This window comes from Nerophis ophidion, linkage group LG11 (genome assembly GCF_033978795.1).
Source record: "Nerophis ophidion isolate RoL-2023_Sa linkage group LG11, RoL_Noph_v1.0, whole genome shotgun sequence".
Lineage (NCBI taxonomy): Eukaryota > Metazoa > Chordata > Actinopteri > Syngnathiformes > Syngnathidae > Nerophis > Nerophis ophidion.
Window position 1 is genome coordinate 55536978 of NC_084621.1, and position 14978 is coordinate 55551955.

At 40.4% G+C, this 14978-nt stretch overlaps 2 protein-coding genes across 5 annotated transcripts in view; both read left to right on the forward strand.

The window, feature by feature from the left end:
* The window catches only part of LOC133562270 (cholecystokinin-like), a 292686-nt gene that overhangs the window by 159372 nt on the left and 118336 nt on the right, over positions 1 to 14978 (forward strand). The window lies entirely within an intron of this gene.
* Positions 1 to 14978, forward strand: part of trak1a (trafficking protein, kinesin binding 1a) — an 84782-nt gene that overhangs the window by 42721 nt on the left and 27083 nt on the right. The window contains exons 1-4 of one of the 3 annotated variants that reach the window (XM_061916291.1): positions 2850 to 3506; positions 13620 to 13696; positions 14116 to 14232; positions 14419 to 14519. In XM_061916291.1, the coding sequence (XP_061772275.1) occupies positions 3431 to 3506; positions 13620 to 13696; positions 14116 to 14232; positions 14419 to 14519 (371 nt within the window). In that variant the 5' untranslated portion in view covers positions 2850 to 3430. Of the gene's footprint in view, positions 1 to 2849; positions 3507 to 9058; positions 9525 to 13619; positions 13697 to 14115; positions 14233 to 14418; positions 14520 to 14978 lie in introns of those variants that run through there. The other 2 variants (XM_061916290.1, XM_061916289.1) reach the window with 2 other exon arrangements.

A 14978-nucleotide genomic window follows, 5' to 3' on the forward strand; every position in this document is an offset into this window, starting at 1 on the left:
TACATAAGAAGTACATTTGAGTTGTTTATAATCCGGGGAGATGGGATGTGAATGGAGGAGGGTATTAGTAAAGTGTTGAAGTTGCCTGGAGGTGTTGTTTTAGAGCGGTTTTGAAGGAGGATAGAGATGCACTTACTTTTATACCTGTTGGGAGTGCATTCCACATTGATGTGGCATAGAAAGAGAATGAGTTAAGACCTTTGTTAGATCGGAATCTGGGTTTAACGTGGTTTGTGGAGCTCCCCCTGGTGTTGTGGTTATGGCGGCCATTCATGTTAAGGAAGTAGTTTGACATGTACTTCGGTATCGAGGTGTAGCGGATTTTATAGACTAGGCTCAGTGCAAGTTGTTTTACTCTGTCCTCCACCCTGAGCCAGCCCACTTTGGAGAAGTGGGTTGGATTGAGGTGTGATCTGGGGTGGAGGTCTAAAAGTAACCGGACTAGTTTATTCTGGGATGTTTGGAGTCTAGATTTGAGGGTTTTGGAGGTGCTGGGGTACCAGGAGGTGCAAGCGTAATTGAAGAAGGGTTGAATGAGAGTTCCCGCTAGAATCCTCAAGGTGCTTTTGTTGACCAGAGAGGAGATTCTGTGGAGGAATCTCGTTCTCTGCTTGACCTTTTTGATCACCTTGGTTGCCATTTTATCACAGGAAAGATTAGCCTCTAGAATGGAACCTAGGTAGGTGATCTCATCCTTCCTGGTGATAACAATGTCACCCACTTTTATAGTGAAGTCATTGACCTTCTTAAGTTTGATACGGGACCCAAATAGGATGGATTCCGTTTTACCTAAGTGTATGGATAGCTTGTTGTCAGCGAGCCAGGTGCAAATATTAAGGAGTTCAGCACTGAGGATTTGTTCCACCTGTGACTTGTCCTTGCCGGATACCAGCAGGGCCGAGTCATCCGCAAACAGGAACAATTCACAGTCGCATGCTGATGGCATGTCATTTATGTATATTAGGAACAGTAAAGGTCCTAGTATACTGCCTTGGGGGACTCCGCAGCTTACTGAGAGGGGAGGGAACATGGTGCCGTTCACCTCTACCACCTGTTTCCTCCCCTCCAAGTAAGATTGCATCCAGCTCGATGAGGTTTCGTCGAATCCAATTGCTCGGAGCTTATCCAACAGTATAGCGTGGTTAACGGTGTCGAAGGCCTTCTGAATGTCTAGCATGACCATGCCGCAGTATCTGCCCGCGTCCACCTCATGTTTGATGTGGTCAATCAGATAGAGAAGGCATGTGTCAGTGGAGTGGTTAGTTCTGGAGCCGGATTGGAATTTGTACATTAGTTTATTATTAGCAAGGTATCTGTCAACCTGTTCATAAACTATTTTCTCTATTACTTTCGAAAAGGAACTGAGAATAGAAACAGGTTGGTAGTTACCAGGTTCGAATTTGCTTCCTTTTTTATAAAGGGGGGTTACTCTTGCTACCTTGCTATCTTAGATTGGGGTATGTTGTTCTTTAATGGGGTATCTCTGGTTTTCATGTTAGCATTTAAGATAGCGAGCTGGCGCCAGTCAGTCCGTGAGTTTATCAAAGTGCAGGTATCAGTCACGCCTTTGGATCATTTTAGTTTTGAACGGTTATTACTAACCGTTGGTAGTATTACTACGGTTATCATTAATACCGTTTATCGTTAGATCCCTACACACGTTTATTAACTAATAAATTGCGTTGTTTTGTGTCGTATTCAACCTAAAATCATTGCAAAATAAATTCTGCTCTTTAAGCTTGAATCAAAGTCAAACTTAATTTTTAAGATTAATTAATGTGATGTATAAACTGACTTTAGCCAGTCTTCCTAAAATGTTAAAAATGATAGGTACAGTCGTGGTCAAAAGTTTATATACACTTGTAAAGAACATAATGTCATGGCTGTTTTGAGTTTCCAATAATTTCTACAACTCTTATTTTCTTGTGATAGAGTGATTGGAGCACATACTTGTTGGTCACAAAAGACATTCATGAGTTTTGGTTCTTTTATGAATTTATTATGGGTCTACTGAAAATTTGACCAAATCTGCTGGGTCAAAAGTGTACTTACAGCAATGTTTATTTTTGGTTACATATCCCTTGGCAAGTTTCACTGCAAGAAAACACTTTTGGTAGCTATCCACAACCTTCTGGAAAGCTTCGGGTTGAATTTTTGACCACTCCTCTTGACAAAATTAGTGCAGTTCAGCTAAATGTGTTTGTTTTCTTACATGGAGTTATTTCTTCAGCATGTGCTCCAATCACTCTATCACAAAAAATATAAAGAGTTTTAGAAAAATGTTTGAAAACTCAAAGACAGCCATGACATTATGTCCTTCACAAGTGTATGTAAACTTTTGACCACAACTGTATAAGCCTTTATTCTGATTTTTAGGTGAATGCACATTGAATTGGTTTCATATTCTCATTACTTTTGTCTGGATCAGCCAACTGTTGTTTTTCCAGTACTTTTCTTTTTGGTACAATTATTATACGATCAGTTGATTCAGTGCGTGCGTGTGTGTGTGTGTGTGTGTGTGTGTGTGTGTGTGTGTGTGTGTGTGTGTGTGTGTGTGTGTGTGTGGATGTGGATGTGGATGTGGATCTGGGTGTGTGTGGGCATGCGTGTGTGTCGGGCACGTCACCTCCTCCAACTCCACGCTGCTCAGCCACGGGGTCTTGGGAGGCTGAGCGTGCTACCATGGCAACTACTCAAAAGGACAAGTTAGGGGAGAGGGAGGTTGATGACGTTGCATCAGTGGGTGGCAGTAAGCCGGCGACGCTCAAACTCTCAGTGGCTGTCGGCCTTCTCTTGCTCCGCCCACTCTACTGTGTCATCATTTCTGCTGCAAAACCCGTGACTGCTGCTGCCTGCTCTGTCACAATTTCTGCATCCTTGGATTTATTGAGGCACTGTTAGAGATGCACTAGTCCACGTGCAGGCTGGCACTGCTGGGACCAACCCCGTAGAGAAGTCTTATTACCTAATTACAAGACAGGATGCAGATTAGAAGATACATCAAAAGGAAGCTATTGATGGATAGAGGAACGAAAAGAAGCTGACATACCTCCTAGGACTGAGGAAAACTGATCGGCAAAGAATGAAGGATGCTAACAAATATTGCTGAAACAGTGACAAATTATAATAATGTCAGATTGGAAGACAAAAGTGTCATCTTGTTCCTTCGACTGGTGACACACGATGTTTTCAGCACGGCACCAGAGAGAATACGGAGTACCGTACATAAGATGCTAACGAGCGTGGGACCAAAAAGGGCAGAAGATAAAATTTGGACTGACTCTTTCGTGGGGGCACGACACTGTGCCAGCAAGTAGCTGCAAAGGTTCCTGGGATAGCAGAGCTGGATCTTCTATTTACTAACATAAGAACCTAATGAGCGCCGGCGGGTCATGCCGGGGCGTTGGAGTGGTCAGATACATTGGAGAGGATGAAGAGACGGGGTCAGAGGTTTGTGAAGGCAGACTACTACGAGCTGGACTGGTACTATGAGGAGTGTACGGATGGTAAGACAACCTTGTGCGTCGTATGTTGACGTCTCAAATTGCAAGCAGGTTATTGGAAATGTGCGGGTGGTGAGACAATACTGTGCAAAAGCAAAAGTAAATACTCGCCAGATGGCAATGTTATTTATTTTCAGTGATCACACTGAGGGAGAATTAAGAGGTGGCCTCAGTGTAACCTTTACATGTGCGCTTTAATATATAACCACATGACAGTGCATGCAAAGATTAGAGCATGATTGGTGTACATTGATTGTTATTACAACTTTTATATACATCCTAAACTGACTTGATGTCATGTCAACACTTTTTTCTTTCTTGGTTGTTAATCTTACCGGGTAGTTGGTTTTCTTAATAAATGCTGTGTGGCAGCTGAGTCATTGTGTGCTTATATATTTTTACATGTAAATGAATACACTTTATTGGCAGCATTGGCATAAAGACTTGACAAAATGTATGTGTTTTATTGTTTTTAACCTGCAACACAAATTGATGCAAACAGCTGAGCCCCGTGCATGGTTGACTGTTCCTAGTCATGTGACGTGTGTGAATTAGGAAAGGTAATAGCGGCAGTCAGTTTGTTATCCTCATGTCAGTTCTGCATCTGGCTCTATGGTCGTCGGTCTGCCTCGCCTCCTCCTTTTATCAGGAACACTGATTTATTTATGTATAATTGATGTTTACTTGTGTATTTAAAAATAATATTGTGTTTTTTAAGGCAATGAGAAGTAACATCAGCAAGAAGAGAGAATTCTGTTGACAAGTTCACATCTGCCAGTGATGATAAAACGTGTTACATAACCACTTGAGAAGGCATATGAGCTGCACAATATTACTCTGCTGGGGCCACCAGCACCAAACAAGAGGCTGAGAAGCACAAAAGATTTGGGACTTATCTGGTTATGTTGCTTTTTGGAGATTTTTAATGGTCTTTAATGAATTAATTAACGTGGACCCCGACTTAAACAAGTTGAAAAACTTATTTGGGTGTTACCATTTAGTGGTCAATTGTACGGAATATGTACTGAACTGTGCAATCTACTAATAAAAGTATCAAGCAATCAAGTCTTTATAAGAAGCTAAACATTTGCTATGTTAATGTGATAATGATGAAAATGATGAAATAATGTGCTTTTCCGTAACTGGAACGCAGACAGGAATAGAAAGCAGCTGGTTTGCTGTTATTCTGAGATATCCAAAGTGTGAGATGTGAAAGTAGGTTGGCTTATATTTAGGCCTATGATTTGTACTCTGCTCATTAGCAACTCACCAACTGTTGGATGCCTACTATAATGCCTGGACTGATTGAACTGAGAGATGTGGAGAATGCATATCCTTCCATTCATCCATTTTCTACCGCTTGTCCCTTTTGGGATCGCGGGGGATGCTGGAGCCTATCTCAGCTGCAATGTTTTTAAATGCAAACCAAGGTTACACAATATAGAGGATATAAATTATATAACTTTGGCACGACAATAATAAAACCCTAGTTATATTGGGATGGCGTGGCTCGGTTGGTAGAGCGGCCGTGCCAGCAACTTGAGGGTTCCTGGTTCGATCCCCTGCCTTCGCCGTCCTAATCACGTCGGTCGTGTCCTTGAGCAAGACATTTCACCCTTGCTTTTGATGGATTGTGGTTAGGGCCTTGCATGGCAGCTCCCACCACCAGTGTGTGAATGGGTGATTGTGGAAATAGTGTCAAAGCGCTTTGAGTACCTTGAAGGTAAAAAAAAACGCCATACAAGTATAACCTATTTACCATTTATACTGTGATAATGCATGCTGATCATGAAATGTTTCCCATGAATTTGACAGCGACAAGCACTGAACTGTTCTCGGTAGTGCAAAACCACATTCTTTTTTTTTGTCCTGTCCGGCTACTCAGGCAAATCACATTGTTGATGTAGATGCCTATATTGGCTGTACACATTTACTTCACGAAAGAGAAGTGTGGGATACTTCTCTTGTTGCTTTATTTGTATTTATTAAATGGATTTATAGTATTATTTGGCGCAGGAAAAAAAGGAAGACAGAGTGGAAAATTGCGGGAACAAGAGGTGGATAAGACAGAGAGGCAACAACAACAAACAACAACCACAACAACAAAACAGCATCAGCAAATATTATATGTACAAATATAATATGAAAATTGATAGCAAAGAAGCAGTTTGTGAAGTAAATATTAACACAGAAATGACAATTAACATTATTACACTACAAAGGGAGCAATACAAAAACAATATAAACAGTACTATTGATAATGAATAATAACAATTATTACTATTATCAACAATACAATTGTTTTAGATGTAAAAATACATATATTTAACAAAAACTTGAAATACAAAAGAAAGCAGATAAATGGAGGGGAAGAAAGAGAAGCAAACTGTATTAACCTTTTAGATTGTTGTAGTACCTATAGGTTAAGCTATGTCAGTGTGCTGTGTGATATCCAGTTTTCCCTTGCTGAACAATTTTAATATATATATTTGATGAAACGTGATTATATGTGTGACTTTATGTATGCATACAGTATGTGCATGTATATGTGCAGAATGTGTATATGTATGTTTGTACAATGAATGTGTGTGTGGATGTATGTACCTTCAGTGTGTAGGTATGTCCTGTATTTGTATATGTATGTGGGAGCGTAGGTATCTGTGTGCAAGTATATATGTATGTATGTATGTATGAAAAATTGTGTGTATGTGAGTTATGTGTATTGTGTGAATGTGAGTATATACTGTATATACATTTGTATTTACAATATATCTGTCTCCCAGGACCGCTTCTAAGTCAGCAATACTCGCCTCCATGGCAGCAAATAAACTAAGTTACAAGGACTATTATCTCTGGAAGACATGAACTAGCTAAACATCAAAATCAAATTTGGCACGAGAAGGATATTGTTCCCCCGAGTTCAGTTCAAAATTTTGGAGACAAACATTTTTGCAGAAAATTACTAAAAACATTATAGGGCTCTTGCTGCTTTAATTTGTTAAACTTCTTTAGTTACACGAGTAGTGTTCCTCAAGGTTCTATTTTAGGTGCTCTCTTTTACATCATTTGGGCTATTCAACTGGTGGCCCTCGAGTTCAGTTCATAAAACTTGTGAGAGACTCACTCACATTTTTTAAACACAGTAGAGTGCTGTCATGGAGATCATTTGTGACTATCTTTTTTCTCCTTAAAAATAACACAGCGCTCCTGTAACTCTTACAATATAAACAGACAAAAATCAAATGTCTACTATATAGGACGCTGCTTCCCGGTAACATCCATCCATCCATTTCCTACCGCTTATTCCCTTTCGGGGTCGCGGGGGGCGCTGGCGCCTATCTCAGCTACAATCGGGCGGAAGGCGGGGTACACCCTGGACAAGTCGCCACCTCATCGCAGGGCCAACACAGATAGACAGACAACATTCACACTCACATTCACACACTAGGGCCAATTTAGTGTTGCCAATCAACCTATTCCCAGGTGCATGTCTTTGGAAGTGGGAGGAAGCCGGAGTACCCGGAGGGAACCCACGCATTCACGGGGAGAACATGCAAACTCCACACAGAAAGATCCCGAGCCTGGATTTGAACCCAGGACTGCAGGAACTTTGTATTGTGAGGCAGACGCACTAACCCCTCTGCCACCGTGAAGCCCGCTTCCCGGTAACATAAAAAATAAAATTAATACTGAAGGGAGAATTCTGCCCTCCGGTGCTTAGCGTTCTGGAAATCTATCCCATTCATCTTCTTCCGCTTATCCGAGGTCGGGCCGCGGGGGCAGCAGCCTAAGCAGGGAAGCCCAGACTTCCCTGTCCTCAGCCACTTCGTCTAGCTATTCCCGGGGGATCCCGAGGCGTTCCCAGGCCAGCCGGGAGACATAGTCTTCCCAACGTGTCCTGGGTCTTCCCCGTGGCCTCCTACCGGTTAGACATGCCCTAAACACCTCCCTAGGGAGGCGTTCGGGTGGCATCCTGACCAGATGCCCGAACAACCTCATCTGGCTCCTCTCGATGTGGAGGAGCAGCGGCTTTACTTTGAGCTCCTCCCGGATGACACAGCTTCTCACCCTATCTCTAAGGGAGAGCCCCGCCACATGGCGGAGGAAACTCATTTCGGCCGCTTGTACCCATGATCTTATCCTTTCGGTCATGACCCAAAGCTCATGACCATAGGTGAGGATGGGAACGTAGATCAACCGGTAAATTGAGAGCTTTGCCTTCCGGCTCAGCTCCTTCTTCACCACCACGGATCGGTACAACGTCCGCATTACTGGGGACGCCGCACCGATCTGCCTGTCGATCTCATGATCGACAGGCGTTCTGGAAATGTGGCTCCCAAAACCAATGTGTTGAATAGCCCATAGATACCCAAATTTGTATTATCGCCCAAAACTAATTTGAACAGCAGTATAGATATAACCATGTTACAACAGAAAACAACTAGCTATTGGCAGTACATTAACAAGTAGAAATAATAATAGTTTGGAGAAAATAATGCAACCTGAAATGCTGCAATCTGTCACCGCATACCAAACTAGGAGCCTTTGTAACCTGTTTTGAAATGTTTCTATTATCAATTACATGCCAAATAATATATGGGGAAATGTACATTTGGCCATATCGCCCGTCACTAATTTAAACTTCTAAAAACATGTTTTTGTGCCTGCATATATGCGCATGATGCTAACAGCTCTTGTCTTGTCTGTTTGAGTGAATCGAGGTTGCACTTTTGTTTTGTGCAGCCCTAGTGAACACATTACATTTGATTTCAAGTATGAAGTTTCCTTTTTGGAGTACAATGCAGTATAGCAGATATTAATCATGAAGTGGCTACTGAATGACCAGAATAACTAGCAAACAATCTTACTTTCTGTATATACATTGATGATAGTTTGGTCTGAAGCAGTTTAAGTATTGCAAAGAAAAACAGTGAACGTGACCAGAAAGAGAAATGGTGAGGTGAATCACTGTGCAAAGTTTGCGCAGCTCTCTATTGTTGGCCGCACCAAAGCATCTATTAGACTATTGAGTGGAGTTACTCAAGCGTGGACGCCCTCACTAAGCTGCAGTTGGTTTCTATGGAGCAATGCAAGTAATTAACAAGGGCAAACACTAATGAGCAGAAAGTTGAGCTCCCACATTCATCTATGGAGTACAGTATAGGGTTTAACATTTAGAAAAACATGAACCACTAAACGTGCATATGTATGGGCCCCACCCTGGGAACAGGTGCATGTCTGTTATTGTTGGCTTTGCACTATTGTCACTAGAGAGGCAGAACACGATCGTACCACTGTACTTTAACTTTAGGGGGGTTAGGTAAGGACAAGCCTTTACTCTTGTCACAGGATTTATGTGCCAGTGTCACAGTGTTTATGACCTTTTCAACTATTCTTAAATGTGCTATTGGTAGGAAAATATACACTTTAAATATATATGGGTGCTTGCTTATTTGTTTAACCTCAAAGGGACATGGCCAATGGCTGACCAATAACAGAGGAGAGGAGGAGGAGTCTGATTGTCTGGCACACACACACACAACATAGGTTACATTAGACTTGCTGAGAGGCTCTCACAGCAGACATTATTTTGGACTTTATGGATTGGCTTTTCCAGTCATGCATCATGGGGGACTCTGAGAGTCCTACTGAGCACTTTTTCAGAAATAAAAGTACTTTTTGTGGGGCTAACAGAGGTTGTTGTGGATTTTCACACCGGCCACACTTGTTTGTATATCAAGCAGAATGGCTGCAGAACAGGTAGTTGCCATGGTGTTGCACCTACCACTGTCGCGGGTCAGAAGATAGTCTCTGCACCAGGGTGGAAGATGGAACGTCTCCCATGTTTTGGTTCTGATGGTGAACCTGAGTGGCAGCATGAGGAGGATACAGAATTTGTTTATCACCCTGGAAGCATGGGACAAGAAGAACAAAATGATGAGGTAGACTATGGTAGCCAGAAAGAGCAAGAAGAAGTAGAGGAAGCAGAAATGGATGAAGAGCAAGAAGTTATTTCCCAAGGTTTGCTTTTTAAAGTGATTTTTACTTTTTAAAATATGATTTGTTTGCTATGTGCAAGTGATAGTGAGGAATTTGAATTGCTCACACTACAATTACAGTTTGTTTCTCAAAAAGTATTGTGGATTAAATACATATCTGTTTTATAGGACATCGTAATGAAGATGAATATCAACATTGGTCAATAAGGAACTTGAACTTTGTCACCGTAAATAGATTTTATTATTTGTGCATGGGACTTTGTGCGCTATTGTTTGTTGTCACGGTGTTTGTTTTCCTTAAACCTTCATACTATTGTCTGCTTCGCACTACCAAGGTTATTCGGCCAAACTGAACTAGCTCCTCATTCCGAAGCAGTTTGTAAAAAGAAATACAAAACAGGTTTTGATAGCACCTTTTTTTTAGACTCAACTAAATGTATGACCCCCACTTTTCTGTATCCCATGTCTTGCATAAGAGGTAAAACGATAGGTGACAATATTTTATGTGTAAACCCCAAGAAAACACATCACTTTGTATTTATTACTATAGAGTTAAGCAATTGAGGAAGTGCCTTCATTGACCTGTGCACCTCCTGTGTTTACTACAAGAAATGTATTTGCTATTTATTTTTGATTTTTTTTTTTATTAAAGTAAGCAACTGTGGACATTTAAAAATATGCTGGAGGTTTATTTTTCATCTCCCAGGTTTCAGATATTTGTTTTTGTCGACCATTTCATTACCATTATTTATTCTTGTCTAGGCTCTGCATAATCATTTATAGACATATTATAGACTTTCACCTACTTAGATATGTTGCCGTAACAAAACATGTTTGCTCTCTTATTCGCGTGTGTGTGCTTAATGGACTATTAGTAGGCAAAGTATAATTTCTGTATATTTTATTAGGAAGTTTTTTTGTTTGTTTGTTTTCCAAGTTAAACCGCCAACTTTTCAACAGCAAAGACCCACATACACATAGGGAAATGTGTTGTTTGCATTGTCCAGTTCTGTTTTGCATTCAAGATGGTCCTCTACATTGTCCCTTGTAACCCGGTATACAGGCTTCATAGTGTGCTGTATACTGGTTGTTCCTTTAAAGCAGGGGTCGGCAACCCGCGGCTCCAGAGCCGCATTCGGCTCTTTGATCACTCTAATGTGGCTCAGCTGCATATATTTTTTGACCCCCCGATTATCCAGAGAGATTTCCGGAGTTTAATGCTTCTCTCAGAAATCACCCGGGGCCGACATTCTTCGATTTTCACCTAGTAGATAATATAGAGGGCGTGCCCTGATTGCAAAGCTTTTACAGTCCTCTTAAACTTGTCGTCGCGCCCGCTTTTACACAACGTTATCTGCGTGCCAGCCGGTCACATGTAGTATGCAGCCTCTGTTGATACACGACAGTGACTGTAAGGCATAGTTAGTCAACAGCCATACAGGTTACACTGAGAGTTGTGATATAAACAACTTTAACTCTCTTACTTATATGTGCAAAACTGTGAAACCACACCAAACAAGAATGACAAACACATTTTGGGAGAATATCCGCATTGTAACACAACATTAACACAACAGAACAAATACCCAGAAGCCCATGCTTCCCTAACTCTTCCGGACTACATTATACACCCCCGCTAGAACAAAACACCGCCCCTCCCTAACCCCGCTTACCTCCACCGACGCACGGAGGGGGTGGGGCGGGGATCCAGTGCTAACGGAGGTGTATAATGTAGCCTGGAAGAGTTAGGGAGGCATGGGAATCCGGGTATTTGTTCTGTTGTATTTATGTTGTGTTACAGTGAGGATGTTCTCCAGAAATGTGTTTGTCATTTTTGTTTGGTGTGGGTTCACAGTGTGGCGCATATTAGTAAGAGTGTTAAAGTTGTGGCTGGGCAGTGCTGGATATTTATACATGATATAGAGTGCGGTAAAGGCAGCACCTTCATAGCACGGTGTTATAATGTCAAAGGACGAAAATCAGCAGACATTCGCGAGAATAATTGCTCTGAAAAACGGGATTCTCCTGGAAAATTTGGGAGAGATGGCAAGTGTGATGTTGGAAATCGGCATTAATTCAAAACTTGCGGGCTGCACTAACATTAAATTTTCATATTAAGGTGCGTGCCGCGAGTCTGAGACTCCTGATTACTAGCACAAAGCAAAAAAAACAACTGTATGCAGTGTTATTTCATTTTAAATTTCCAAAGAGTTTTGTGGCTCCCATTGTTTTCTTTATTTTGTGAAACGGGTCAAAATGGCTCTTTGGGTGGTAAAGGTTGCCGACCTCTGCTTTAAAGTTTTATCATTTAAATAGTAGTGTGTCATGGGTGTGTGTCTCCTGGCGCCGTGCGATGCATGATATGCTTGGTATTATACCTCCAAGACAGGACGGCACACACCTTCTCACCACAGATAAGGGCCAACCAAAGCTGAGTCACTCACAAAAAAACATACTTTTGCATTTAGAAATTATTATCTCATCTTAACAGTTGTTAAGGTGCTGGGGTACTTACAGCTTATAGTCTAAGAATAGTAACAGTAATTGTATGACTGTAAGTAATTTATTATCTTAGTGTCATCAAACCTTGATCAGAAGATTTGTTATAACACGGCTATTCAACTCAGATGTTTTGGGGCCCACATTTCCAGAACGCTAAAAGCAGAGGGGTTAGACTTCCCCTTGCTATCCTATCCTATCTATTATTCTTATTTTGTACATATCTGAGATACAGTATCCTCTATAGTGGACATTTGTTTTTGGTTTATTATTATGTCAGAGTAACACACAGTGGCAAAAAAATAGCCGTTAGGAATACAGTATCCCAATTGTCCACTGCAGAGGACGCTGACTCTCAGGACGTTAACATTTTAATGCAATGATCTGTCATGGCTTAAAAGCTTTACTTCACCTGATTGCAAAATTAAAACACAAAAGATAAGTTTACACTGCTCCGAGATACTCTATGCCTAGGGTTTTGAACCTTTTTGCGGTCAGGTCCTAACTTTTCCATTACTCATGCACACTCAAACATTAACACTGAATTAATAATCATACTCTTGATTTTAATTGTAATCAATAATCATATCTAACCATGTATTAATCACAAAGATTATTATTTGACACAAACCTTAGATTTAGGTCAGGTTAATAAAAAAAAAAGAGAACTAACCAAGTATACTGCATAAGAAGGGGACTTACAAATAACTAATGCAAAGAACATTTACATACAATTATGTTGTGCTAAAATTATTAAAATAATAATGTATATGATTATAAACTTAACTGTCAATAAAATTAAAAGTGCAAATGAAAATACAGCTTCACCACTTAGTTATATTTTTTGTGCTGAAGAAACATCTCTATGACTTTAGATCCAGACTTTGTTCTGGATTGTCACTACTGCCACAAGTGGTAGAAAAGGTACAACTGAGTACCTACCATTGCGGCCCATGCAGACAACGGTTAAGAAACAGACATTTTTGGCAGGCCTCTAGAGGACGCTCGCAGCCAACAATGGTGGTTAAGAAACACTGCTCTATGTAACGGGAGTGTTCTTTTGTTTTAAGGACCTACTGCAGAAAAGCTAGTGTTTTTAGAAATCTGCTGCAAAAATGTTAGTTTTTCTCAAGTTCTAAATCGAAATCAGACACACACACATTTAAATTTGCACAGTTGGCCCTAACATCTGTAAAAACCGAGTAATACATATAAAAAGCAAAACAAATATGTTAATAAATACAATATATTTAGTTTTGAGGAAGGATGTAGGACCTGCTGCTTATTGAGAACACTATGTTGAAGTTTTAAAACATGTCCAATAAGAACAGAAAAAGTATCTAGACTTGTCGGTAGTAAGTTTTAAAAAAAAAAATACAATCTAGAGGGGTCTGAATACTCGCTAAATACGAGCTAACTTTTAAACACTGATCCCTCCTGCTAGGTCTTCTTACTCTCTGGCAGATATCCACAATTGTGGCAGGCCACAAATAAACACTGGAAATGACTGAAACACTGGACATACATTTAGGAGCAGCTGCTGCGTGAGCAGGATTATGATTGTAATAAATGGGGTTGATATCTTGCATTGATATCTTTCAATTGATTTTCTCTGCAGTGCTTTGTGCTGATAGAGTTGGACAGATGACAAAGACCTACAGTGACATTGACGCCGTCACTCGACTGCTGGAAGAGGTGAGCGACTTCCTGAAATGCAAATCAAACAAATACACTTCAGCGGTTCAGTGGTGATCATGCCAAGTAAAGTAGGAGACCAATTAATATGGCTTAATGCACCAAACTTAAATTATAGCAAGACAAAAATGACAGTAAAGGGTTTCTTTTAACATTGTAATCAGCGTTATTGCTTTGTGTTACATACACTTTTGTAATCTATCTATTGAGTTGTTAATAATTGAGCTGACTGTTGAGTAACAGCAATTAACTGTTTGTCATCAATAAACACATAATAGCATTTAATTGCCATCTCTGTTTAAAATGTTAAGATTGTATTGTTATTGTCTCTTCCTCATTTTTCTTGAAATGTATAATTCGGATTAATAAAAAAAATGTGTCCTCTTGACTATTTTGAACGTAACTTTTGTCTCCTGTAGAAAGAGCGTGACTTGGAATTGGCTGCTCGCATCGGCCAGTCATTGCTGAAGAAGAACAAAGCACTGAGCGAGAGGAATGAATTTCTGGAGGAGCAGGTTGAGCACATACGAGAGGAGGTGAGAGTGTGTTCAAAAGTACCCAATTTTATCAGCAATCATCATTTTTGTCATTCTTAACATGCTGAGATTAAGCTATACCTCCCTCAAACTGAAGTGACCATTTTCAGAACATTCTCACATTCAAGGACATTAATTAACAAGTTGTTGTGTCCAAGCCAACAAGCTTTATCTGATGTTTTTTAGGTATCCCAGTTACGTCATGATGTGTCCATTAAAGATGAGCTGTTACAGTTTTATACCAGTGCTGCTGAGGAGAGCGAGGGGGAGTCCACCACCCCCACACCGTGAGTCTTTTTGAATTCTCCTTTCTTTGCTCTTCGTACATCATGTCTCGTCATGACTCTTGATTATGGGTTTATGCAACACATTCAAATTTCACAAGAGAAGTGCAAATTCCATTTTTTTCAGGAGTGGTGGTGTGAGATGGCAATGTATTATACTGAATATATTTGATCTCTATTAAAGAGGGACTTCACTTTTTGGGAATTATTCACAATCCTTTTTTTTAATGCATACGACTATGCATTAAATTCACAGACATATCATAATGTTCACCATTTCCTTTAACAACAACTACTACTAGCTAGAGGTGGGGGAAATAATCGATTTTTAGATGTTTTGCAATTCAGACTTGGACGATTATAAAATCGATTAATAAACGTCACAAATCGATGGTCAATTTATTTATTGTAAATAAATTAATGCAGACAGTTCTAAAATGTGGCTGATTGCAGCAAGCCACC